Consider the following 27094-nt stretch of genomic DNA (forward strand, 5'->3'; position numbering starts at 1 on the left):
TAAATGTAAAATAAAAATTCTAAGGCTAAGACAATGTAATCATATGTATAGATCTCTTTAAAGATGTACAGCATAAAATTATGTTGAGTTTTACAATTGGTGTCTAGGGAAGGGATACTAATGGGGGAAAGAAGAAAAGTCTTTAAGTATTGAGAAAGAAAAATCGATTCTACTTAGTTTTTGGAGGAGGGGTAAGGAGGAAAGGGGTGGGGCTGGAGAGAGATGGCTCAATGGTGGAGACAGCTTATTGCTTTGGCAGAGAGTTTGGTTTCCAGCACCTCACATGCACTCAAAACCATCTATAATTGAAGTTCCAGGGAATATGCCCTCTTCTGGCCTCCACAGGCACCAGGCATGCACAGATGCAGGCAAAAATGTGTACCATAAAATAAAAATAAACGAAAAAAAATGAAAAAGAAAAAAAATCTCCAAAAAGCAAAAACAGAAAATAGGGAAGTCTAGTTTAATTCAGGTTTCTGGGCTGAGTTAACTAAGTCGCTGTGGTAACCTAGAAAGAACAGGTTTAGGGACGAAGTTCGATACAGGGTAAGCTACATTAAAAGAGATGAAGGAAGCCTCTGTGGGTTTTACGGGCTCAGGCAGGCGTGGTGACGGCGTGGCCGTTTGGCCAAGGGTTTCATGAATATGCATACACTGCTGAACCTCCGCGGCCAGTTGGATCCCAGCGTCGAGGTCACCTGGGTTTCCTTTCGCCAGGTGCTGTGGGCGGGAGCCGTAAGAGTGACAGCAGCCTCCAGCTCAGCGATTGGTTAGTAGGCACTGTAACCGGTCTAACTCAACCGCGGAGACCGCCCTCAGAGCTTGAGCTGGACATTAAACAAGCCACTTTTGTATTGGTCAGTGAAGAAATAGAAATAAGAGGACAACGGTAATTGCTGTAGGCTGGGGGCGGAACTAGCAGGACATACCCCACGTGGATTGGACCTGGAGGCTTTGACGTCATCCTAGAGGCGTGGTCATGTCTAATAAAGCCTGGAGTCGGCGCTGCACCTGCAGTAAGTTCCACCGCAGTTAGAGTTCCGGGTGGTTCGTGTGAGGCGGAGCTCGGCAGTTCCGTCTACTTCAGCCGCAGCGTCTCCCTGCCTGTCTCGTTGCATTCTCCAGAGAGGGGACGGACCTCCACTTCCTCTTTCAGAAAAATGTGAGTTGACTCTGGTCTAGGGTCCTCGACACCTCTTTACCGACTCTCCCCTGCAGTGTCCGACTCTGCGGGACGGAAAATGGCGCATTGCAGCAGCTGCGGCGACGCCGGGAACCACCAGCTCGCGCCGCCCCCAGACCGGGCCACCCCGGAATGCGGCCAGCGCTCCATCCCGCACCAGCAGCTGCAGCTGGCACTCCACGGCAGGGCGAGGGCTGGGGTCCCACGTTCATTGCACCCTCCCTCTTGTCTTTGTATCGTGGAACCCCAAAGGGGAAAAGTGGGGGAGGTAGAGATTCAGACAGGGAACTCGGAGACCCTTTCTTGTTTGACGGACCCTCTTAAAGCCTCTGGAAGACTTATAGGTGCACCTGCCCATCTCTGGGTTTGTGCCTGCCCCTCACCCAAAGTGTGCTGTGTCTGCTTCATGGCTCTGTGCAAAGCTGCAGAAACTTACTTGCTAGTTCTGTGGCGCCTTGTGAGCAGCTCAGAAAGTCTCAGGGGACAGTGGTATGAGATCCTAATGCTGCAGCCGTTTATGCTAAGGTGATTTCCAGTGATCAAATCCTAGCCAAATATTGGAGGAGAAATAGAGAGGACAGTGAATTTCTTCATTTTATCCAAAACACATAGTTTAGTCTTTAGCTGTTTTTGGCACCATCTCCTTCTGAAGATCTGTGGCTAGATAAATTAAGAACTTCCCTTTAGGATCACATACACACAATGAAGGATTTTCTTTCTTTTCATTTATTATCTGGATCTCTTGCCTGGTGCTAGATACATTTGGGTTTGTTCTCTCTCTTTCTCTCCCCCTCTCTCCTTCTCCCCTTTCTCCCTCTCCCTCCTTCCCTCCCTTTCTCTCTTTCTTTCTTCCTCTCTCACTCTCTCCTTTGGCTTTTCCATATAGGGTTTCTCTGTGTATCCCTGGCTGTCTCAGAATTCCATCTATAGACGAGGCTAGCCTTGAACTCAGAGATCCGCCTGCCCCTGCCTTCCAAGCTCTGGGACTCAAGGTGTGCACCACCACACTCTGCTTGTGTTGCTTCTATTGACCAAGGGAGGGGGTGAGGACTTTGTATTACGTAAGGATTATAACTCCCTGGATAGCTTAGGGTGGAGTGTCTCTACCTCCCAACAGATAGTAAGTGAAGCAAATTCTCTAAAGCTTTCCAGTCATTTTATCCTTTCTCCTTGAGTTCTGTGGTTTTAACATTGTGTGCAGTTTTTACAAGCCCATAGAGTTTGGGGTGGGGGAGGGGTCCATCTGAGCCGAATGGCTGATTCATGTGTGATCAGGTCATTTCATGTGTGATGCTTGGAAGGAGGTGGAGAAAGCATGGTGGCCAGCAGGGAATCACGAGGTCTCTGACCTTAATCCTGTCATTGGTGCCACCGTCCTGGACTCCTTCCAACACTCGCTGCTACCAACTCATTGACACCTCTGCCTCTGGTCTAGAACTAGATTGCTTAGCTAGCTCAGTAGCAGTGCAGATCCCGTGGTTCTCATGGCTTTGCATCTTCCTCTCTGTCTAGGAAGGAAATGGGAAGGCGACCCTTTAAAGTGGAAGAAGCCGGTGTAATCTGCTAATAGAGTCTCTCTGAGGGGCTCTTACGTCTTGTCTAGAACATTTCACTTAGTTATGGAAAAGGAGATTCTACATATTAATTCTGTTGTAATTAATCAAAGAATTTACTTTTTCAGCAACATTCTGGTGGCTTAACCTTTGTACTTATTCTTGGACTTTTCTAACAAATATATATATTTATCATTTAAGAAATTTCTATTCTCCATCAAATTTTAGGTTTCTCTCTTTACCTTGCTTGTGTGGTCCCCACCATGGCAGGAAAAAGCACCTTCCATAGGTTTGATTCTGGGAACTCATTAGCTGGTGAATGTCAGAGAGAAGTTTATCTTCAAGGCCCCACAGTTGTTTAACCTCAGCAGATGGGAGGCAGAGGCAGGTGGATCTGCATTTCAGATTAGCCTGATCTACATAGAGAGTTCCAGTATACCCAAGGCTTTGTGAGACCTCATTTCAAAACAAAACAAAACAAACACCCAAAACACAAATCAAACCAAAGCAAACCTACTCTGGACTATTCCCCTCTGAGGCGGTGGTAACACCTTGCCCTCAGTAGTGCTGGAGGAGAGACTGGTCCTCACGTGCACAGCGGTGTAGTTCCAGCTTCCTTTTCTGACACGGGACTAGGAGACTATCCCAAGACATCGCCCAGTCTGAAGAGGAGTGGACAGAGCGTCTGCTGCGTGCACACTGGGGACTGTTTCTAGCGTTTTTGCTTCTGCTCTGTGCTTTTTGGAACAACTAGTATAATTGTCTGAGGCCTTGATTCAATTTAAATGAATCTCTTTATCTTCTCTGTCAAGAACAACACAAACAGACCTGATTCACTCCACCTCTACAGACTTGGCTTTAGGTGGTTCTCCAAACTGTCTTTGCAGCAGCTGTAATGTACTAGTTACAGTGTGAAGCATAACTGGGAACCAGACCCCCCCCCGTCCCCTCATAAGCAGGGTTATTAGCTTGCCCCTTTCATATTCAAACTTCAGAGTTCAAGCATCCTTACAATTTAGTGTTTTCTACAAGTTTCTCTTGCCCTGGATTGAGTTGTCCCATTTTATTTCATGTGAAGAGCTTCTAACGGCCAGGCAAGTTCCATATATGTCAAGGCTGGTGTATCTGTCCCTGTGGCCATTGTGCCAGAGGATGTGTGAGTCTGCATCTCAATACTTGCTTGGGACGGCTGAGGAGTTAAGATGCCTTCCATCTTCGTTCAGCATTTGCTTTGGTCATGTGAGGACACATTTGATTCTTTTCTTGTGTCAGTTACTTTGTGTACTCTTTGCTTCTCTCCACAGGTCTGCTCCAGCTCAGCCACCCGCTGAAGGGACCGAAGGGGCTGCCCCAGGTGGGGGTCCTCCTGGTCCTCCTCCCAATACGACCAGTAACAGACGGTTACAACAAACCCAAGCACAAGTGGAGGAGGTAGGCACCTGACACACTCCGTGAGGGTGACTAAGTCAAGGCTTACCTGTCTTCCTCTTTTTTATAGGAGAAAGGCTGGGGGCTGTGGGGGGAGTAAGGCCGGCAAGCATCCCATGGATTCAAAGGCCTTGGCTGTGATCTCCCAGGCATCATTCGTTGTCTCTGTCTCTAGGGGGGAATCTCAGCATCTTTATTTCTGCAATCTCCTCAGGTGGTGGACATCATGCGTGTGAATGTGGACAAGGTCCTGGAGAGGGACCAGAAGTTGTCAGAGCTGGATGACCGAGCTGACGCCTTGCAGGCTGGAGCCTCAGTATTCGAGAGCAGTGCTGCCAAGCTAAAAAGGAAGTATTGGTGGAAAAACTGCAAGGTGAGGTTCCCTGCCCTCTCCAGCTTTCCCTGCCTCACTCCGCTCTTGGGAGGCAAGAGACCCTCTTAACTTCTCATTTTCTTTCCTCTGAAATCTGGAGCCTCCTTCATATGTATTATCCGTGTTGGCCACCAGGGTATGCTAGAGTACTCAGAACCACTGAGAAAGCCCTATGTAGAGGAATTTAGAATTTAGACTAGTGAAAAGACTTCTTCCCATTAGTGTCTTCTGCAGAAATTCTCACCTGGCTCTTTCCTCGGAACCCCCCAGAAGCCATACCCTCACTCAGTATATGTATTTAAATATCCACAACTTCTGAAGCCCCAGCAGATACTTCACAAAATTTCTTTATCCATTGGAATTCCAAGAAAAAAAAAAACAGCAAAAAACAAACAACCAAACAAACAAACAAACCAGCAACAGGAAGCAAACAACTTGAGGTTGCAGGTCCCATGCCCCTGAGTGCAAGGCTCATGCTCTGCCCTGTTCCCTCAGATGATGATCATGCTGGGAGCTATCTGTGCCATCATCGTGGTAGTAATTATAAGTAAGTATCGCGGAGGCTGCTGATGGGGTGAAGAGGTGGGAAGGCCCTGGAGTCTTCTCCCAGCCCTGCCTGCCTGCCTGCTGCCTGGGGTGTGGGGCTGCTCTGCAGAGGTATGGAGACGGCTGCTGGGGGATCGTCGCCTGTTTTGGGAGGGAAGAAGGGCAAAAACAAGGACTTTCCTTGATGGACAAGCATCCCCCTGCAAAGAATTGTAGGGAGACTGCCCCTTCTGCTGAGGAGGTGGGGTCATGCTGTTTGTCACTCACTGGCTTGGGTCCAAGGGAGACCTTGGGGCTGGGGTGCCTGTTACTGAGAGACCTGAATGTCTAGTGATGTGCCGTAACCTGCCCTCTTGTTCTCTCCTGTCTCTCTTTTTCTTCTCCGTCTGGGACTTCCTGGTTCCTGTGTCCAGTCTACTTTTTTACTTGAGAATGTGCCATCCCTTCCCTGTTCTCCATTGCCATCCGAGCTCATGTCTCTTCCCCTCTGTTTGCTCTCTCAACAAATTCCTCCATCTTCCACTCTCCATCCTGGCCCAGGCTTCTCCATGATCTTTCCTTTTTTGTTTCATTCATTTGCACTCTTCCTCAAAACTCGAAATGCTGCTCGTGGCACAGTCCTGAAGTCACTACCCGGAGAGAACAGCCGGCACCTCCTCCTTACCCATTTATTGTGTACCCTGGAGCTTAAGAGTTGTAGCCAAGGGAAGGAGGGGACAGGAATGGCAGAGGTGAAGGTCTGAGAAGTTAGCATGGCTGAGGGGAGGAGAAGGGTATTTGTGTCCATGGTGTCTCTGAGAAAGGCTGGCCTTTGTCAGGAGGGGAGCAAGAATAGTTGGGAAGTAGTAGTTTGCTGCTAGTGTGTATATGTATATGTATATGTATATGTATATGTATATATATTAGTTGGGAACTACGACCTGCTGTCCTCATTTGGAACTTCCTTCCATACCAGGCCTGTCTTGGGTTCCACAGGTCTGTTTAAAGACCAACTTCGAATCCCTTTTAGAAAAAGTCAAACTTGTATTTTGTAGCTACTATGTATCTGTCGGTACAGGATTTTCTGTGTTTCTGGGGAACTTTACAGCCTTTCGCTTTGTTCTCTGCAGGCCTAAGAAAGATGTACTTTCTGGTTTTAAAAATGGCATGACACTCTTACCTTCTAGAAGCTGTCCCACATGCTTCTGACTAGAAGCTAACTCTTCATGTTGTCTGAAGCATTTGATGTTGTTCATGAAGGCACCAAATAATTTCAGTGAATCAGGGGCTTTGAAAATTCCAGGCTTTCAGGAACATGCTTCTTGCTGTGTCACTAATGAAAGTCCTATAGCTCCCTTGTTGTTGATTATGAGAAATGAGAGTTACATGGTAAGACTCCCAGGCTCCCACGGAACGCTTTCCTCCACTATACCCTATGTGTACGACAGGGATGAGGCAGGAGAGCCTTTCCAGATTTAGAGAAGTCCACAGACCCCACAGCTCAGTCTTGGATAGGAGGGTCCAGGCTATGCTGGTGTACCGCACTGCTGTGTGGCATGGGGCCTCGCATCCGCTGCTGCCTGCCACTCCCGTTAGTTCTCTCTCTGTAGCCACTGTGCCCATCCATTCTGCATTGGCTCCTTCTTCTCACTGCATGCTCTGTGTCTGTTGGAACGGAGGGTAGGAGCTGCGCAGTCTGTCTTGGGAGCTTCTGCTGAGCCTCACGATAGGATGCTGCATGGGATAAAGCCAGGTGCTGGGAGAAAGAGGAATGTTCTCAGACCTTTATTCCTTCTGTCCTCTGGTCCACAAGCAGGAAGAGGCGGGGACCATGCTAGGCTGGGTGCCCACTGCCCACGCGGCAGCATTTCATTCTGCAGAACCATCCTTCCTTTCCCTCTGCCCATTTCCTACGTTCCCTTCGTGCTGCCTCAGGGCAGGACTGAAGAGCTGGAAGAAAGCAGTCAGTGTACCCTCCCAACGTCCCCTGAAGGTCTCCACTGTCCTCTGGGCGTCCCTTTGCCTAGTGCAGGGGGGTCACCGCTGGAGAAGAACCAACACTGTCCTCGGTGTGTCCCAAGCCTGGAGCATATTTACCCTGTTGGCCCACCCAGCCCCAGCACGGGCATGATTGCCTGGGTCTCTGTCCCTCTAAGGCTTACCAGGCGTAGCTGGCTTCGTTCTGCTGGGGGTGTTAGTCCTTCTACTTTCTTTCTCACCTCACCCTGAAGCCCTTTGTGTCTCTGCGGTCTTCTTCCCTTCCCATCCATGTGCATGAGCAGATATGCAGCTAACCCCGGGACTCTGCACTCAGTTGAAGCCAAGCTTCCCACATCTCTTTCTTTGTTTGCCATGAGATGATGTGGGGCTTCCATCGTGTCTGTCATTACCTCTGTCTCTTTCCTAACCCAGTCTCACAGTTCATGTATAGTAGTGAGAGTTGTACTTCCACCAAAGGCATGTGACATATTTACCAATCTCATGTATTCTCAACAAAGGCGGAAAAATACAAATTCCTACCACAACATCGACTCGATTGTCGTTTTGGCTGTGCTGGGGACAGGGGGAAGGTGACGGGGAAGGTGTTGTCCTGTGTAGGCTCTAGGCCAGAAGGGCTGATGTGTGTATTCTTTGGTCTTCCTGGAGATTAAAGTCTCTGTGTTGGCAGCGGAAGTGGTCTGTGTCTTAGCCTTCATACTTGAAGCAGCCAGCCTTGTTGGTGCTGGTGACAGGAAGTGCTGACAGGAAGCTGAGTGGGCACCACATGCTGGCAGATCCTTGCAGGCTTTCTCAGCCTCTCCTAGTCACCTACACCTGCTTGTCACATCTCACAGGTTGGACCTGGGGGAGGCTTCCAGCCCGTACCTCCTTGATTCTCATGCAGGATTTGCTCCCCTTTCAGTTTAATTTTTATTTTCTTTAGTTTTTCAAGACAGGATTTCCAGTATGCCCATCGTGCCTGCTGCATACGTGGATTCTCCATACTAATTCTTCTGAAATACAAGTTCACTTTTAAGACCTGTTCCTATTGCATGCATGTGGGTGTTTGTCTGCATGTATGTATTTACACCACATGTGTGCCTGGCATCCAGCTCCCCTGGGACTAGAGTTAAGATGGTTGTGAGCCACCGTGTAGGAGTTGGGAAGCAAACCCAGATCCTGTGCAGGAGCAGCCGGTGCTCTAACCACTGGGCCACTGGGCCATCTCTCTAGCCCTCCTCCACCTCCTTTTAAGACATTGTTCTGTTCCTAATAGTGTCTGCAAAAACTAGCTTCTAAACCCAGAAAACCTTTTTCTTTCTTGAGACAAGGTTTCTCTTTTGCCCTGGTTGCCTTGGAATGTACTCTGTAGACCAGGCTGTCATCAAACTCAGAGAAATCTCCCTGCCTCTGCCTCCCAAGTGCTGGGATTAAAGCATGCACCACCATTCTCAACTTATTTTTTTTTTTTAAATCTTTATTTCAGGCTGGAGAGTTGGCTCAGCAGTTAAGAGCACTTGTTACTCTTGTAGAGGACCTGGGTCCAATTTATCGCACCTACATGAGGGCTCACAGCCACCTGTAATTCCAGTCCAGGGGGTCTGATGCTCTCTCCTGGTACCAGGCATACAGGTGGTGGTGTACACTCTTGCACACAAAACACTTAGCACATATGAAATGGTAAGATAAATCTAAAAAGAACTTTCAGAGGACCCAGGTCCAGTTTGCAGTACCCACATAACCACTAACACCTGCAGAAGCTGCAGTTCCAGGAGCCCCAGTGCCTCGTCTGACCTCTGCCTGCTTGTGCTGCACATACACACACACAGGCACACACGCATACACAAATATTTTTAAAGATGTATTTGTTTTTATTTCATGTGTATACTTGTTTTTCCTACATGTATGTGTGTACTACATGCATGCCTGGTGCCCAAGGAGGCCAGAAGAGGGTACTCGATCTCCTGGAATTAGTTACAGATGGTTATGAGTGACCATGTGGTTCTGGGAACCAGATCCAGGTCGTCTAGAAAAGCCACCAGTGTTCCTAGCTACTGGTTGCTATCTCCCCTCTACTTCCCCCACCCCCCGCCCCAGTTTTCCCTTTTGATAACAGACTTCATAATCCACAGTCTTTTTAGACTCGGGTACATTGAATCCATAAGGCACTTCATAGCAGTGAGGACAGGGAACCTCTCCTGCAGCTGAGGGAGTGTTGTCTGACTCTCCCAAAACTGGCAAGTGTCTGAAGGGTCAGAACCCTAATGTCTGATGATGGAGCAGTGCAGATGTCACTCTGGGAGGTCTCTCAGGGCCTCTGCTTCATACCTTGACACTACAAGTTGGAGCAGCTAGGAATGTTTTCGAACCAACAGGGAGAAAGAGAAGAAAGTGCTCTGTAGACAGCACGTTTTTATTTTGACAACGTTAGCATTCGAGAGTGGTGACAGCCTCTCTTCCCCTCACTTGCCCCTTCTTTGATCCTTTTTCTAAGATAATTTTTTATATTTGATTTTTTTAGTTTATTCATTTTATATTCCACTATCAGCTCCCTCTCTCCTTCTAGTACATCTTCATGAAGAACGTCCCCCCCCCTTCCTCCTTACCCTTTGAGAAGAGAGAGCCCTTTCTAGGTAACCCTCTCCTTGGCCCCTCCCAACCCCCCGATTTCTTAATACCTCACATAGATGGCATTAGCCTCCGCTCTGATAATTCTGCCCTCCTCTTGTCCCATCCCTTTTTATCAGCCCAGGGTTCTTTTCTCAGTAGTACAGGGAGGCAGAGACTTGTACAGACCAGGGCCAGTACCTCACTCCCAATGTGTTGCTGCCTTCAGGCCCGCTCAGCTCCACACCTTAACAGAGTCCTTTAGATAGCCAGAACACAAGTACTTTACTTTGTACTCAGAGGCAGGCAAGCAGCTACCCAGAGTGCCTCATAGTCTTGATGGACCTTGACGAAGAAGCTGAGAAAAAACAGAACAAGATTGTTTTCAATTGGGATAATTCCAAAAAGTAGATGTTGGGGGTATGGTAGAAACATCTGGAACTCAACACACTGGATTTCATCCCTGGTTTGGGTGGGCAGGTACTTGGGAGTGGGTTGATCTACAAATTCACCTTGCTGTCTGTGAAGTCCCAGAAACAACAGCGCAGAAAGGAAGACAATGCTGGCAAAGATGACTCCAAAGGCTCCGCTCTGCTCTGTGGGTGAAAATGAGCACAAGATCACATGCTGAGGCCTCACCCTACAGTACCCCTCCCCTTGGGAGGGGAGCTCTGGCCTGGGTGCTGTGAATCCTCACGGAAGGACGTGGGCTGTGCACACAGCAACACCTGCTCTTGTTCAAGACTGTCAAATTTATGTGTTGCTTTTCTGCCTCTTACTGCATCAGGGCTTCATTGTTCTGAGATGGGGTCTCATGATGTCCAAGCCGGCTTTGAACTTAGAGTCCTGCTGCAGCCTTCTAGTGCTGTGATTATAGGCATACCCCACTATACCCTATTCTACCTCAGGACATTTGAAAATGCTTTTCAGAAGAGAATGAGGTTATCCCGTGACTATCAGCAGATAGCTGGGGAATGATGAGTGCCAAAACAAAGGTGAGCTTTGGGGAAGCTCATCGTCCAGGAGCGACCAGACCATGTCTTAAGCTCTTGGATATTTCATTGTGGACATTTTTTTTTTTTTTTTTTTTTTTTTTGCCTAAGACTTCAACATTCTGTGGCCTTTGGGATGAAGTGTATGGCCCATCGAAGGTATAAGGTGTAAACACTTGAGGGCATTCAGCTTCCCTTGGTTACAGTTTCTCTTACACCATATATTGGTAGAGAACCTTGGGCAAACTGCTCGCTGTCTGCAAATACCAGCTTACTCATCTGTAAGATGAGTCCTGGACATGGTAAAGGTGTCGTGGTCCCAGCTGTTTGGGAGGCTGAGTAGGAAAGCTGCTTAGCAGGGGTGTTTGAGGCCAGCCTACTCGGTAAGACCCATTTCCAAAAATAAACAGGACGTTTGATGTGTGAGACCATCCTTAACAGTTGAGTCTATTGGGGGAGCAGAATTGGCTAAGGAGTCAAGAGCTCTTGCTGCTCTGGCAGAGGACCTGGGTTCCATTCTCAGCACCTACATGGTGGCTCACAAGCATCTGTGCCTCCATTGCCAGGGCTCTGATGCCCTCTTCAGGCCTCCATGGGTATTGCATGCACATGGTGCTCCTCCATCAGGCAAACCGCTCAAACACATATGATATTAAAATCAATCTTGAAAGTTGAGTTGGCAGTGCTTGGTGATGTTAGTGCGCAGGTGCTGCTCTCTCTCTCTCCCTCACATATCCTCAGCTACGGCCATGCTCCGGGTTCTCTGGAGGCTTTTGTGCCATTCGATTTTCACATGGACTGTGCTTCCAGTCTTAAGGGCTCCCTTCCTGCTGAGCTTGAGCGGGGCTCGAGGGTCTGTTTTGGGTTTTCTTTTCTACCTGCCTCAGCTTGTCTCTGCAGCTCCTAGTGGGAAGGAACATCACTCCTTCACCCTGATACCCAACCCAAGCTGACTCTTCTCAGTATTTGGAGGCTGGGGATTCATAGTGGTAGAGGCTGCCACTCTGGGAAAGATAAAGTCAAGAGTGTGCAGAAGGCGGAACTGAGGAAGTGCATGGGCATGCGCACAAAGCCAAAGATGACCTGGAAGTGGGGGAGTCCCAGCCTGAATGTAGGGGAGAAAAAAGACACTCCCAGTACCTGTGTTTGGCAAAACCTTCATGCTGACTGTAAGGGGCTCCTCCAGGGAGACGTGGGTCACTTGGCAGATGTAAGTGGCACCTGTGGGGCCTGGCTCGGCCGTCACCATGGAAGAAATGCTGTAGGTTCCCATCACGCTCTGTCTGTGGTTGGAGAAGGAGGCACCAGAGACTTGGGCTGGAATTCCACCCATCTCCTCCTCCCGAATCCACGTCACTACCACATCCAGAGGATAGTAGCCAGCAACGCTGCAGACGAGGGAGGGCAGCGGGTCCTTGTTTGCCAGGTTCATTCGTACTTTAGGGGGAGCTGGAGAAAGAATGAGTAAGATTTTAGAGGTATCCGACTACAGCCTGCAGGGGAGCCCGACGCCTCTTGAGGTGAAGGCACATTATGGAGATTGAAACTTCTCAGGGTTTCAAGATGCTGGAGTGATGGCTATTCCTCGACACAGGTCATAAAAGGAATCATTTGCTGGAACTGGCCAGCATTCTCCCCTCCCCCCCTTAAAAATAGAGCTGGGAAGTCAGCCTAGGGCCCTGCAAGTGCTAGCAAGGGCTGTACCACTGAGCCACACACGCTTTCGTTTTCTCTTTATCACTTCTGTAAGCCAGTGATTGCTTATTGTGATCAGAACTGTTCTCTCTGTCTGTCTTTAGTTGACTGTTTCCCCCCATGAAGTGCTGGGAACATAACATGAAGGTCCTTGTGGCCACAGATCTCCAGGGCAACCAGGAATGAAGCATGTAGGACTGCCTTTCCAAAGGGAAAGATGTAAAAACAAAAATCTGTTCTTCCATCCAGAAAGCTGGGAATTGGAAGTGATTAACAGCCTAGTGATCTGTGTTATCTGTTGGGCCAGGCTGTACCAAGCTCCTCCAACCAGGACTGGAGGTGGCTGGTAATCTAAATGACCCTTACATTATCTATATAACCATGGGGCTCCCCCAGGCTCCCAAAACCAAGACCAGAGGTGGCTAATAGCCCAAATGACCTCTTCACTGTATGACTGAGAACATCTCAGAGCCTTCCCTAGCCCCTTAAGCTACTATAGGTAGCCTATCTCTAGAACCCATTTCCTTGGAAGAAATGACATGTACTCTAAGTCTAGTTTTGATGTAATTACAGGGGATTGTATTATACCAGGAAACGTTTTTTCCCCAAATTATATACAGTCTTTAAATTTGTTGGGGATAAACCACCTCGTATCAGACTTCCCAAGTCCGATCCAGATTGAACAAGTCTATCTGAATCAAGGTTTCTTTCTCTTTGTGATTTACTTCCCTGCCTAGACACCTACAGGATCCCTCTTAAGGAAATGGTAAAGGAGATTGAAATTATAGATGGCCAGCCCAGGGTTTTTGATTCTGATCTAGTTATTCCTTGGGGGAATTATCTTGGCATTCAGTAAGACTCCTGAACCGATGCCACCTGTATCTTGATAATGAAGATGGTGCTTGGGTTGTGGGAATGCATTCCTTCCCTCAGGAAATCATCTCTGGGTTTGGATTCTAGTCTGGGAAACATTCCCATAGGCACCTCCCTCTTCCTTATCCCAGAAAAACCAAGGCCCGACCTTACCCAGGATGGTAAGTGGTATGATCTGTTGAGCTTGGTACAGAGAGGTAGAGATCTGGCAGATGTAGCTCCCCTCGTCCTCTATAGTGAGGTTGGGTAAGGTGAGAGAGGCATTGCCAGCCATGAGCAGCTGCTCAGGATCCAGGGCGGCGCCCTTGCGCTTAGCCTGCCCCTGCCCTGTCTTCCAACTGTATACCAGCCGGCCACTGCCTTTATGCTGCAGTCGCCACTCCACGGCAGTGAGGACCAGGCCTGGTGCCATGGAGAAACTGCAGTGCAGGGAGACAGAGGACCCCAGCAGGTGATTCAGGGTTTGGGTCTCTGATGTCACCTGGAACTCCACTGTAGAGAGAAAACAAGGGTGACTTACAGACTGTTTCTTCCTTAAGGTCACCTGGCCTCTGAGCTGTGGCCAGACAGCTTCTCCAGGTCCCTTCCCTGGACTGCGGTACTGACTGAGTTCATTGCTTGTCCAGTGGAGCCACAAATTAATGGTGTCCCACAAGGGCAGCGTGGCACGCATGAGAGCCTGAACCCACGATCTTGCTTCAGTCTCTCCAGTGCTAGGACTGCAGATGTGTGTAACCACGTCCAACGTTACTAGTCAGTCCTCCTCATGAATAAAATACTATCAAGTCCTGTGTGCACTGGACCCATTGTTACTATGAGTAGGGCACTCCCCAGCCTTGATATGTGTCTGAGATCACTGGTGATTGTGAAGCAGAAAGACCTGGACTTTGAGCTGTCAGCTATAACTGCACACGGGAGCATTAGGGGGTGAGGTGTTGTGGTACCTACAGGTTAGTCAGTTCAGGGGGGAATATCTGTTTTAGTAGAGGCAGAGGGGAGCTATGACAGTTGATGAAGTAGGTCAGAAATAAGTCAAGGCTGTGTGGGTATATGTTATTTCATTTATTTGTAGATTTGAATAAGCTCAAAAAGGGAGAAGCACTAAGCCACCCACAGCCTAGGATAGGAGATGCTGGCCATCTTTCCTTTTGTGATGTGGACATCACATTTAGAAAGGGCCTTATAGCCAGTGGGTGTGGTACATGCCTGTACCATCAGCCTCTGAGGAAGTATGACAGGGTCACAAGTTCCAGGCCAGCCTGGGCACCTGGGTGAGAGCCCTGTTTCACAGTAAAACTGAGAAAGGAGTTATACCTACAGCCCTGTGGTACAGCTTACTTTAGCACAAGGCTCTGGGTTCAATCCTCAGTATGAGACAAACTAACACCAAAGGCTAAAGTTTTAGGGGTTTGCAGGGATGGGAGAGGAGCCCCCTCATCTCCATCTTCTGTGGCCTCGATTTTTTCCTTTTTGGAGGTAAGATATTGAACTGGACTCTCCAGGTGCCTGTCATCATATTCCCTTTTGGTTTTGAATGTGGTAGGAGGTACTGAGTGGGAGTGGACGTGGACCTGGGCTCACTAACAAAAGGCGCTGAACATATCTGTCTCCCTGTGTGCTGCTGTGATTGGCACAAAGCATCAGATTGGACTTGCTTTCTGTGGGAGGAAACAGGAGTTTGGCCGAATAAGACAGCAGTGACAATGGGTGTAGACACAGTGTCCTCACGCATTGCTTCCCCACGACAGCCCAGTGAGATAAAAGGCATCTCTACTTTGGAGAAAATACTCGATGATTGTTATGTTTTGACTCTTGCTCGAGTAAGGATCTCCCAGCATCCCCTCTTCCTCCTCTTCCTCTTCCTCCTCTCCTCCTCCTATTCTTCTTTTTGTTTTTTTTTTTTTGTTTGTTTGTTTTGTTTTGTTTTTTGTTTTTCGAGACAGGGTTTCTTTGTGTAGCCCTGGCTGTCCTGGAACTCACTCTGTAGACCAGGCTGTCCTCAAACTCAGAAATCTGCCTGCCTCTGCCTCCCGAGTGCTGGGAATAAAGGCGTGGGCCACCACTGCCCGGCTACATCCCCTCTTCTTGACTCAGGATATTTTAGCAAGCAAAGATGAAAGTCTATGGGGTACCTCAGGAGGACCTATGTGATATTCATTTTCTTCCTTCTATCCCATCTCTCACCACAAAACAAAACAAAAACCATCTTGGGGCTATTGAGATGGCACAGTGGTAAAGATGCTTGCTGCCAAGCCTAGTGAACTAGTTCAATCCCTGGAACCCACATGGAGGTCCTACTACAAGTTGTCGTCTGATCTCTACCTGTGTGCTGTGGCATGTACACACACACACACACACACACACACACACACACACACACTATAATAAGAAGTCCTCCTCGTACCACTGCATTTTGTTGTCTCACCTTCAGTCTTCACTGTACCCTGGGGGCTCAGGGGTAGGTTCAGCGTAGGGTGCCAGACAGCTCCAGCTTCAGCATGTCTTAGAGTCTTCATCACCATGGAGACACCGGGCCCCCCTCTAGATACCTGCATATTGCTGATGAACCAATGTGCTTTCTCAAAAGCGGCCTCTTGTCTGGCATGGAAGAAATACTGGGAGATCTCACAGGTTACCACCTTCCCACTGCAGTCGGCATGGAGCAAAGCCTCTGCCTGGGGAATCTGTACCAAGTCCACTGGGGAGAAGGGCAGCACACAGAAGTGACGTTGGAGGGGAGGCAGGTGTGGGTAGATAGGACTGGGGACAGGGCTATCCCTGTGGAGGAAGCCTAGGATGGGGGGCTTTTACCTGAGGCCTCGAAGATAACAGGTGAACCATATTTGGTCTCCGTGTTCCCTTGGAAATCTGTGATGCCTTCCAGGGAGCCGTCATCCTGCACTGGTACCTGCTTCAGCACAAGCAAGGCCCTCTCCCTGTCCCCACTGCTGGCAAAAGCCCCTCGATGCCTGTCTTCTGTCACCAAGAAGCAGTCTAAGACGATGTCCGTGGGCTGCCACCGTCTTTCTGCTGTGGGGGGCGCTGTAGGGGGGTCTGCAGGAAAGTGAAACAAGCACTCTCTTCCACACTTGCTTCCCACCCTTCAGCAAACAGCAGGCTGATCATCAGGTAAAGTTGCCTTCTGGGTCCCACTGTCTGAGTGTAATTACATTATCTATAAACCCAGCTTCTGGAGAGGCGCCTGCTACTCAGGCAGCTGTTCTGAATCATTTCAAATGCTAGATCTATCCTGCTCAAAGCCAGAGGGATTTATGCTTTTATATTTCTGGATTTCAGCTGTGGGATACAAGGGAAGTTTTTGAAAGAAATTTTCAGGTTAAAAAAAAAAAGGAATAAGAAATATTGCCACGGGGGAGGGCACTTGCTGCTCCTAGGGATATTGACAACCATTTTCTCATCATCCAACCTTCCCAGAGGCCTCTGCTTTCTGCCATAGCCACGCCCACTAGGAGTCACCTCCCAAGTGATGTCTAAGTCTGGGGAGCCCCTTCTTCTAAGGGTTTAATTCAGAACAGTGAGCTCTGCCACAGAATGGTAACACCCTGCCCTTCCACAGAGGAAGCCTTTCTTTTCTGTGAGTTCTCTGCCATACCCCTCTCCAAATCGGTTCCACACTTTGTGAGTGCCACACTCATTTGCCAGGCTTAGTAGACAAGGTGGCTTCCTGGGGCTCCTTTTGCTCAGAGCTTCCCCCTCCCCCAAACCCCAGCCAGGTCTCCAAACTCACCAGTCCCTGCCGCTGCAGAGACAGCCAAACAGAGCAGCAGACACCAGCTGGGCTCGGAGCCCATGGAGGCTACTCTCTGGCTCTTCCTCGCAGGCTGGCTGCCTTCTCCACAGTTCCCCTGCTTGTGATCTCTGGCTGAAGAGGGGGCTCTTTGAGCACCCTCACTTAGCACCTGTGGTCTCTTGTTTGCTTCTTGTATCCGTTTCTCTTTCACTTTCACTTCAACTGCCTCTGTGGCCCGAGGCCAGTAACAGCAGCAGCCAGAACCCTGCTCCCGTTTTCCCTTCTGTCCACCCTGCACCCAAGAAATCCCCAGGTGATTTCAAAACCTGGTATCACCACATCAGATTTCCCATCAGCCCCAACTATGAGAAGGCTAGAGAGGGGGTGGAACCAGAAGATAGGTTCCCCAGTAGTCTGGACCTTTCTTTCTTTAAGTCCATGTGAATCCTTTTGTTCTGCCCTGGTGACAACTCCCTGTTCGGATCCATGATCCCACGGAGGAGATGAGGTGTGGCCTGGTTGTGGGATTGGAGTTTTAGGAGTCTGGACTGCTATACCGTGAAGCCTGTTTTAAATTGCATTTGTGTGTATGCAGGGTTTACACTTGTGTGGGGGTGAGTATACCCAGCCGCGCCTGCGTGTGAACAGTCAGGGAGGGCACTGGGTGTCTTGCTGTGTTACTCCACCTTATTCTTCAGAGACAGGGTCTCTCTCTGAACCTGGAATTATTTGGTGGCCAACAAGCACAGTGATCTCCACTCCAAGCCCCGCCCTTGCCACACCCCTAACCCCTTGAATTGCTAGCACTCAGGGCCCCACTGAGGGGTCGTTTGTTTGTTTGTTTCATATATAGGCATGAGTAGTTGAAGTTAGCATTCACATTTCATCCTTCTTCCCAGCTCCCTGTCACCCTTCTTTTTTTCTTCCTCTTGTTTTTCCCTCCTAATTTTGTAGGAAGGGAGATAGCATGTGGAGAATTTCCATAGTTATCTTGTTACTAGAGTCCCTGGGTCATAAGGCCTGGCTCTGGGCTCCAGTGATGGCCTACATAGAGAGAAGCGGACAATGCGTATAGAAGTAAACAAATGAATTTATTTATAGTTTTAGCTCAACCGAGAGAAAGTCCCCAGCTTCCCCACAGTACTGTCACAACTTACAGAGAAGACAGAACCAAAGCCAGGAAGTCTGTGTGTCTGTAGATAGTGTCGCTTGTGGCAGTCAGTCCTTCTGGCACCAGGGGACCTGCTGGTAGCCCATTAAATTTTTTTTAATTTTATTTTTAATCGTGTGTGTGTGGTGTGTGTGTGTGGTATGTGTGGTGTGTGTGTGTGTTTGTGTGTGTGGTGCATGTGTGTGTGTGGTATGTGTGGGATGTGTGTATGTATGTGTGGTGAGTGTGTGTATGTGGTGTGTATGTGGTGTGTGTGTGGTGTGTGTGTGTGGTGTGTGTGTGGTGTGTATGTGGTGTGTGTGGTGTGTGTGGTGTGTATGTGGTCTGTGTGTGTGGTGTGTGTGTGTGGTATGTATAGTATGTGTGTGTGTGTGGTGTGTGTGTGGTGTGTATAGTATGTGTGTGTGTGGTGTGTGTGTGGTGTGTATGGTATGTGTGTGTGTGGTGTGTGTTTGTAGGTGTCAGAGGAGGTCAAAAGTGTCAGGTCCTCTGATATTAGAGTTACAGCTGGGTTTGATCCATCTGTCAGCGCTGGGAGTCAAACTCTGGTCCTCTGGAAGAGTACAATGTGCTCTCTGGAACCCTTGGTGGGCCATTTTCTCCCCTGGTATGTAGTTTTGCCAGCCAGAAGGCTTCATTTAGAGTAAGTATGTTTTACAGCTAGAGCCTGAGTCTCCCCCAGCTTGCTGGACCACACACCGGGGTCCTGCACTTGTCCTATTGGTCTCAGAAGGACAGTTTGCATAGACACAGGAAAGGGTTCTGATGACCATGGTGGGGGAGCTCTCTGGATGGTGCCTCAGCGGAAAGGGCCCCACCTAGCACTGGATCAAGGGTAGGAAGCAGGCTCAGGTTTCCGGTAGTCTTCCTGGATAGGGATGGCGCTGCCCTCCTCCTCCCTGGGGCAGCTGTAAGGACAAGGCTCTTCAGGCACCGCCTGGCTATCTTCATCTGTACAAAGACAGCCAAGTGTGGGTCAGCGGTGGAGAGAAGAGAGGAGGACAGCCCGAGTGGAGGGCTGGGAGGTGGGGGACTTAGGGGAGCCTGTGGGAAGGACACCGGAGGAGCCAGAGTAGGTGGGCAGAGTCGGGAGGGATGGGGGCTTTAGGTGTGGGTAGCAGAGCTGAGAGGGCAGGAGGGAAGGCCTGTGTCTTACTTGGCCCATGGTTTCTTCTTTGATGGAAGAACAAGATTCCAGCCAGGACGAAGACAAGAAACATGCTGGAGAAGGTCACAAAGATGCGGATACAGTCTGAGCTGCACAGGGGTCTCTGGGCTGTGATAGGCAAGAGGACATGGGGAAGCTTTGGGGGAGCCTCTAACCCTGGACCCCCAGCCCCGTCTGTCCTTTTCTTGAGTCACCCTTCCCGTTGGACCCTCTCTCCTAATCTCTAACTAGATTCTGCATCCCTTTGCTTTACCTCCAGCTCTGTCTGTCTCTGTGTCTTCCTCCTTTTGCGCATGTGTGAGGACATGCAGAGTTCAGCTGAGTCCCTTGAGACAGGACTCCTCTCTGACCTAGAAGCTTGACTGGTTAGCTATGCTTGTTACTGGCTCTGCCTCTGAGTGTTAGGGCTACAGATGTTACGGGCTTTCATACTCAGCTTTTTTCCCCTGTGGCCCTGGGTATTACGTCACACTTGCACAGCAAGTTATCCACTGACCTTTCTCCCTAGCTCGATAACCCTGTCCCTCACCCAGTGCTTAGGGGTTTCCCAGTGGGTGGCTGTTCTTTTGGCCTCTTTCCTATGTGCTTTCTCTGTGGGGTGGGGATTAGGAAGACAACTCACATGACTGGTGGCTATAGACAGTTGAGTCTGGAAACAGCCTATGTAGAGGCCAGGATGGCATCTCTGGAAGAAACAGAGCGAGTCACAGCAGGAAACCTCCCAGGGTGTCAGGGCTGAAAGCCTGTGATTTTGCAGGAGTCAGAAGGAAGACAAGCTAGATCCTAGCTGGGGGTTAACACGAGTGGGCAGTGCTGGACAGGCTCCCAAGAGACTGGCTAAGGAGCAGCCTCCTACGTACCTGTGGCGTAAGGTAAGTGGGTGGATGGCGGCTGTGGGCTCGGGGCTCCCGACAGCTGGCTGGTCAGTGCTGGATTTAGAGGAGGGTCACACTCTGTGCATTCCTGGTCCCTGCACTGCCAGCCCTTGGAACAGGTGCACTCAGCATTGGCAGTGACTGTGCAGTTGCGGATGAGAAAACCTTGGGAGAAAGAGGATCCCCCGGTCTTTAGAGACCCAGGGTTCCTACTTGCCCCTGATCCTCTCCTGAGGCCCTGAGAGTCACTCACAGGGTATGAATGTTCTCCATTCCCAGCAGCTTACCTGTTTCCCCTCTGCCCCTCCCTCCCTCACTGCCCCCTGCCCCTCACTCACTGCCCCCTGCCCCTCCCTCACTGTCCCCTGCCCCTCACTTACTGCCCCTGCCCCTCCCTCACTGCCCCCTGCCCTTCCCTTGATGCCACCTGCTATCTTTCCCAGGCTCAGAAACAGAAACTGAAAGTAGAAAAAGATTGTATGATTTTCTTTCCTACTCACTGCTACCTTAAAGCTTTTTGTTGGCATATCATACACTACCCACCCCCTCAAGACAGGGTTTCTCTGGGTAACAGTCCTGGTTGTCCTGGAACTCACTCTGTAGACCAGGTTGGCCTCGAACTCAGAGACCTGCCTGCCTCTTCCTCCCAAATGCTGGGATTAGGCGTGTGACACCACCTGGCATTACTTATATGAAACTTTTAACACTTGGAGAATAATTCAATTTGGTTTAGGCACAGTGTAATATTTCTGCAGGACTTATCTGAAAGTCCCGCAAAGCAAGACTTTTGTTGTTAGGTGTTTGCCTCAGCCTAACCATTCGGACAGTTCTGTTACTGGAGCTTACTAGCCAATTGTCTCTACATTCCAGAACAACAACATATTTCCTATTAATATTATTAAAATCAGCTTCTCATATATATATATATATATATATATATATATGTATATATATATGGGTTTTTTTTGCAACAGTAATTAAAGAGTTCTTTTTTTTTTTTCCTACACACAAAGTGTTTCACTGGCAACCATTATTCTTAAATTGTGCTATTCTAGTGTACGATAACACAGGCCTCCCGGCCCCCTGGCCTAGGTGGGAAAGCGGCAGGGGAGTTGGAAAAGAGACTGCAGATATTCTACCTCTTCCTTTGCAAAAATTAGACATGTATCAACTAAGAGAAATGATAGATCTATTTGTTCCTCCCCCCAAAAAGGCTTTTGTGCAAAACAGTTGCTATGCCCTGGTTTCTGGTGTTATTCCCCAACTCCAGCCTCTGAAGAGCTGACCTGCAAATGTACGTACGTATGGGAATGCAGGCTGGTCATTGGTTGGAAGTTCCTTTTTTGGAACCTGGGTTTCTGGAACTTCCGTCCTCTCCTTGCCCCCCCTCCGTGCTTTCTAAATTATTATTATTTTTTTGAGTGTACTCATGAACACATACGACCTCAGAGGACAACTTACCAGTTGATTCTGTCCTTCTACCATGTGGCCCAGAGAATGGACTCAAGCTGCCAGGCTTGGTGCAAGTACTGTTGCCTACTGTGCCATCTTGTTATTTTTTTTTTCTCTTTTGTGAGACAGGGTCTTGCTATGTTGTTCAGCCTGGCCTTGAACTCCTGTGATCCAGAGATCCTCCCACCTCAGCCTGCCTTGTGGTTGGGATTACGGACATGTGCGACTGCACAGGACCCCTTATCCTTTTGTTGTCTCAGTCCTATCCATAGAGTCTTTCTCAGCCATCCCTCAGTGTGTCTTCCATAAAACACTAGATCTCTTCCCACATGCCTTGCCCAGGTGCACCGTGTTTCGGCAAGGCTCCACTTCCCATGAGCCTTCAAGCGGCAGAAGCTCTCTGACTACACAGCCAGGCCCATTGGTCTTGCCTCCCTGGACTCTTTCTCAGTGCTACCCTTTGCACATGCTGCCCCTCTCACCAGAGTTACAATGCCTGCAGCTCTCGCAGTGGGGTCGGGTGTGGTAGTCTGGAGAGAAGGAGGTGCCTGGTATGCACGGGTCACACTGAGCAGCTGTTCTGTCCTGGTCGCAGTCTTTCACAAAGAATGTACCTGTGAGCAGAAGATCTAGCATCAAGTCCAGGAAGGTGATGGCTCCAGGCTCTGCAGGCTGCCTGACTTGGGCTCAGCCTTATTCCGAGCACCTTCCTCATCATAAGCACCAGTCCCCCCCCAACCCCCTCCCAGCCCTGCTCAAGCTCTTACCTGGCTCACACATCTGGCAGCAGAGTCCTCCCCCAGTCCAGTAGTGTTTGTCTGGACAGCTGTTTGGGGCTGGGGTAGCTGAGAGCCCTACCAAGGTCCCCAGCATGCAGAGCCAGTAGGGAGGTGACCATGCCATAGCTCCTGCCCAGGGAGATCTTTTCTGAGCCCCAACTGCTTGTACCGAGTCACTGGTGGCTCCTATGTGCTCTGGGCAGCAGCCACTGTGATTCCACTTGGGTGGTAAACCGACCTTTGAAGGCAGTTGTGGCTGTTTTGGTTTCTTTGTCTCTCTCTCTCTCTCTCTCTCTCTCTCTCTCTCTCTCTCTCTCTCTCTCTCTCTCTCTCTCTCAGCAGCCTCCACCCCCTTTTCTTTTCCGCACTCTGGAGAGACTATGAAGGGGCAAACCCAGGCCTGCGCGCTTCACAGATGTGTGCCCTCCTGGGCACCTCTCTCAGTAATGCAGCCAGAGTCTAACCATCTGCACATGCCGCTGCGTACACACAGCCGCGGTGTACACACAGCTGCCTGTCCTGTTGACAGGGATGGACACTGGATGTCCTCATCCGTCCCTGGTGTGTGTCTTCTCTCACAGCCCAGCCTGTTCAGAGGTGACTGGAAAGGAGCAGACTGCAGATGCTTTCTGAAGTTCCTAGGGTTAGGTTAATTTTAGAATCATGGCATTTTCAGATTCTGCCTAAAACTAGCACCACACAACACCCCATTAGAGGTGGGGTAACACGGCTAAGCGTAGCAGTTTACAAGACGGTCTTATATATCCCAAGGTAGCCTCAAGTTTGCTTTGTAGCTGAGGAGGACTTGGAACTTCTGATCTCTCTGCCTCCCTCTCCTGAGTGCTCTTCTCCTGAGTGCTCCTCTCCTGAGTGCTCCTGGTGTTAAGGGGTATGCCTCCATGCCACTGCTGCTGTGCTATGTTTATGTGGTACTGGGTATTGAACCCAGGGCTTTTTGCATCCTGGGCCAACACTGCCGTCTGAGCTATATCCCCAGCTTGGACACAACACACAGGCAGCAAAGCTATTGCATGTACAAAGGGGAGGAGCCATGACAACCAGCCTTACATAACTGTGGTTTGGTTTTCTGGCCATACAACCTCTTGCAGCATTGCATATAATTGAGGGCAAGAGTTAGCCCAATGTCCCGTGTCTCTTTCTGTTCGGTGATATCACCTGCAATTCCCTTCAATCCGTGTGTGTGTGTGTGTGTGTGTGTGTGTGTATGCAGGTGCTCCTGCGTATGGAGGTTAGGGGATGGCCTTGATTTCATGCCTCAAGCAAATCTATGATGATGATGAAAAAGAAGAAGGAGGAGAAGAGGAGGAGGAGGAGGAGGAGGAGAGGAAGAGGAAGAGGAAGAGGAAGAGGAAGAAGAAGAAGAAGAAGAAGAAGAAGAAGAAGAAGAAATAATATTTTCTCTCTCTCTCTCTCTCTCTCTCTCTCTCTCTCTCTCTCTCTCTCTCTCTCACTGGCCTGGAATTTGCCTAGTAGAGTTTGGATGACCAGCATAGGAGCTGGGCTCCTTCAGCAAAACAAACAAACAAAGAAACCAACCCAAAAACTGGGTTTTGGCAATCAAACTCAGGCCCTTGCACTTTCCTGACTGAGCTATCACTCCAGCCTGGTTTCCTTTCTTCTTAATGCCAGCCTATGACACAAATATGACCCTACTCCCTGTGGGAACTTTTGCCAACCTTCCTTCTTGACCTCATCCCATTTTTATCCTTCCTTCCTGCTTCTGGCTGGCTTGGTCAGTAGTATCTTCAGGTACCTCAACCATCTTTCTTCACGGCCCTGGGCATGTGGGATTGAAGGTGGGCACTTACGTGGGTCATCTTAAGCTTCATGCTCCTCTGGGAGTTCTGATTTCAGGATGCTGGAGTTGCTACACTGGAGAAGCATAGGCGGTTGAACCCCCTCCACTCTTTCCCTGCTGACTTATTTCAAGGCCGTGTCTCATTTGGGGGCTTCACAGTTGTTTCCATAGTGTTGGTGAAATGTCACAGCCCTGTGGTCGCACCTGGGGGATGTTAGATCTGTTCTCTCTATCTCATGCTGCAGTTTCCTGTCTCTTCATTTTTTCCACCCTCCTCCCTTTCCCCAGCCCCCACTAGAGCTCTTCAAGGGTCCACTCAAGCCAGGAGCTACAGCGTGTTATGTTCAAAGGAAACCGCCCTCCACCACATGCCCAGCAGAGAGCATGACAACTTTAGAACTGAAGGAATTTCCTTCCTCATCCCCAGGCTCTAACAGCTTCACCGTTAATTGTTGTTAGTCATAAATCTGAAGACAGATGTGATGGGTGTGGGGAGCTGATGGCTGGCCCTGTAGGAATGGATGTGACCTGGCCTTGAGGAACTTTAGAAAGAAAGTTGCTAAAAGGGGACTTTGAGCACACAGAGAACTTAACATCTTGACCAGACCGTGAATGGTGTATTCACCCAAGGCTTCCACCTCTAGGGTCAAAGCCTGTGTTCCTCCATTGAGGTCAGAACAGGGACAGGGCCTGCCTGGCTCTCCTGGAGTAACGCTGGTGTTATGTCTTGGATATTGTGGTGGTTTGAATAGATTTGGCCCCCATAAACTCATATGCTTGAATGCTTGGGCCAGGGAGTGGCACTGTTAGGAGGTGTGGCCTTGCTTAAGTGTGCATGGCCTTGCTGGAAGAAGTGCATCACTGTGGTGGTGGGCTTTAAGGTTTCGTCCTATGCTCAGGCTCTGCCCAGTGTGGATGGAAGTCTGGCTGCCTTAGGATCAAGATGTAGAACTCTCATCTCCTCTAGCACCATGCCTGCTGCACACTGCAGTGCTTCCCGCCATGAGGATAATGGACTAAATCTCTGAAACTGTAAGCCAGCTCCAGTGAAATGCTTTTCTTTATAAGAGTTGCCCTGGTCATGGTGTCTCTTCACAGCAGTGGAAACCCTAATTAAGACAGGTATGAAGTGTACCATAAAGGGCTCACAGCTGGAGCAGCAGCGCCATGGGGAGGTGAGCAAGCTTCATCTGTGAAGTACTCCTTGAAGGCTTCATGGCTAAATAGGCAGTGGGGCCAGGCCTTTGAGTGGTGTGTCTTATCCTCATGCCCTTCCCTCCTCTCTCTGTCTCCCTCTGTGTGTGTCTCTACTTTCTAGCTGCTGTAAAGTGAGAGGACTCTGCCACACCCGTTTGCCATAAAGTTCTGCTTCACCACAGGCCCAGAAGCAATGGTACCGGTCAGTCAGAGGCTGACATCTCCAAGACTGTGAAGCAAAAACTAACTCCTTTCTCCTTTGAAGTTGTCATCTCAAGTATTTTGCCATAACCATGACAACCAACACATCATGTTTCATCTTCATATTCTCTTTACCTTATAAAATTGGAACTCTTAAGCTGGACATGATCATGATCTGTCTGTGATTCTCGGTCCTCAGGAGCTTGAGTGGGAGGGTCATTTAAGTCCAGGAGTTTTAGACCATCCTGGCCAAAACAGATCTCTCTCCTCCTTCTCTGTCTCTCTCTCTTCCTACATGAACACATAAAATATTCTCAAACTCCATATCTCCATATTTTCTCTCTCCTTAGCCTTTCACTTGCTTATTAATAATTGTATTTCTTCTCTGAATAAATGTTTATTCTTTTGCTCCTGTTTTAATCATCTTGATTTTAGTTACTGTTTCAGATACTAATCTCTTATTAGAAATATGTTTTTGAAAATATTTTAAAATAATTTCAAAAGGTTTATTTTATGTGTATGAATGGTTTTTTTTCTCCTCCTCTGGTAGGAATGAAGATCTCCTTTGGCTACAGAAATGGCTGTAAAAATGGTCCCCAAGAAACTGGAATTTCCCTAGGAATCTCTTGCTGGGAGAAAGAAAAGGCTGAAGCTTGTGCCAACCAGAAGGACCTTGTCTCCGGTGTGGTTTACATCCATAGAACTAAGCACACAGGTGGGAAACATCAGTTAAAGTCAGTGTTGAGTCAGAGCTGCTAATCCTAGTCCCAGAGATGGGGTTCTTATCTTGTATTATCAGGTGGACCCAATGTCATCACAGTGGTCCCTTGCCCTCCCCTCTGTTCTCCTCCCCTCCCTCTCCTCTCCTTCCCCTCCCTTCTCCTCCCTTCCTATCCCTCTCTTCCCTTCCTTTTCCTTCTTTCCCATCTCTTTCCCTCCCTCTTTCCCTTCTTTTCTTTACTTTTTTTTTTCTTTCCAGAGCTGAGGACCGAACCCAGGGCCTTGCAGCTCTACCACTGAGCTAAATCCTCAACCTCATTCTTTACTTTTTTTGAGACAGGGTTTCTCTACGTTGTCCTGGCTGTCATGGAACTCACTCTGTAGACCAGGCTGGTCTCCAATCCAGCGATCCACCTGCTGCTGCCACCTGAATGCTTGGGATTAAAGACGTGCACAACTCTGCTGGGCGTATTACAGTGATCTCAAGTGGAAACACAAGAACATGAGGACTCATTGCTGATTTGTAAGATGAAAGATGAGGGCAGCGAGCTGAAGACTAAGGTCAGGCTCTCCCCTGTGCCAGGCAAGTGGTCTGCCCTTGAGCTGCGTCCCTAGCTGAGGCCTAGTTTAGACTTCTGACTTACAGAATGTGGAGGCAGGAACTGAAGCAGAGATCACAGGGGAACAGTGCTTACTGGCTTGCTCAGCCTGCTTTTTCTACAACCCAGAACTATCTGTCTAGCGACCACATT

General features: G+C 49.1%; 3 protein-coding genes across 3 annotated transcripts; 1 reads left to right on the forward strand and 2 right to left on the reverse strand.

Annotated features, from left to right (window-relative positions):
- Positions 1 to 1021: 1021 nt before the first annotated feature.
- On the forward strand, positions 1022 to 26802 carry Vamp1 (vesicle associated membrane protein 1). Its single transcript, XM_028754493.1, has 6 exons — positions 1022 to 1162; positions 4041 to 4167; positions 4379 to 4537; positions 5033 to 5084; positions 26173 to 26337; positions 26683 to 26802. Coding segments are annotated over exons 1-6 (549 nt in total). The 5' UTR covers positions 1022 to 1160; the 3' UTR covers positions 26727 to 26802.
- Tapbpl (TAP binding protein like) lies at positions 9702 to 17289 on the reverse strand. The gene is made up of 7 exons (XM_028754491.1): positions 16958 to 17289; positions 16021 to 16263; positions 15635 to 15907; positions 13363 to 13701; positions 11782 to 12090; positions 10162 to 10245; positions 9702 to 10007 (listed from the first exon to the last, which is right to left on the reverse strand). Exons 1-7 carry the CDS (start codon positions 17019 to 17021, stop codon positions 9964 to 9966), a joined length of 1356 nt encoding a protein of 451 aa, XP_028610324.1. The 5' UTR covers positions 17022 to 17289; the 3' UTR covers positions 9702 to 9963.
- Cd27 (CD27 molecule) lies at positions 18489 to 22667 on the reverse strand. The gene is made up of 6 exons (XM_028754492.1): positions 22394 to 22667; positions 22109 to 22240; positions 20160 to 20339; positions 19922 to 19984; positions 19288 to 19407; positions 18489 to 19082 (listed from the first exon to the last, which is right to left on the reverse strand). The coding sequence occupies exons 1-6, from the start codon at positions 22527 to 22529 to the stop codon at positions 18961 to 18963; spliced, it is 753 nt and encodes a 250-aa protein (XP_028610325.1). The 5' UTR covers positions 22530 to 22667; the 3' UTR covers positions 18489 to 18960.
- Positions 26803 to 27094: the final 292 nt, after the last annotated feature.

Source organism: Grammomys surdaster, unplaced genomic scaffold (genome assembly GCF_004785775.1).
Source record: "Grammomys surdaster isolate TR1022 unplaced genomic scaffold, NIH_TR_1.0 126013, whole genome shotgun sequence".
In the NCBI taxonomy this organism is placed as follows: Eukaryota; Metazoa; Chordata; class Mammalia; order Rodentia; family Muridae; genus Grammomys; species Grammomys surdaster.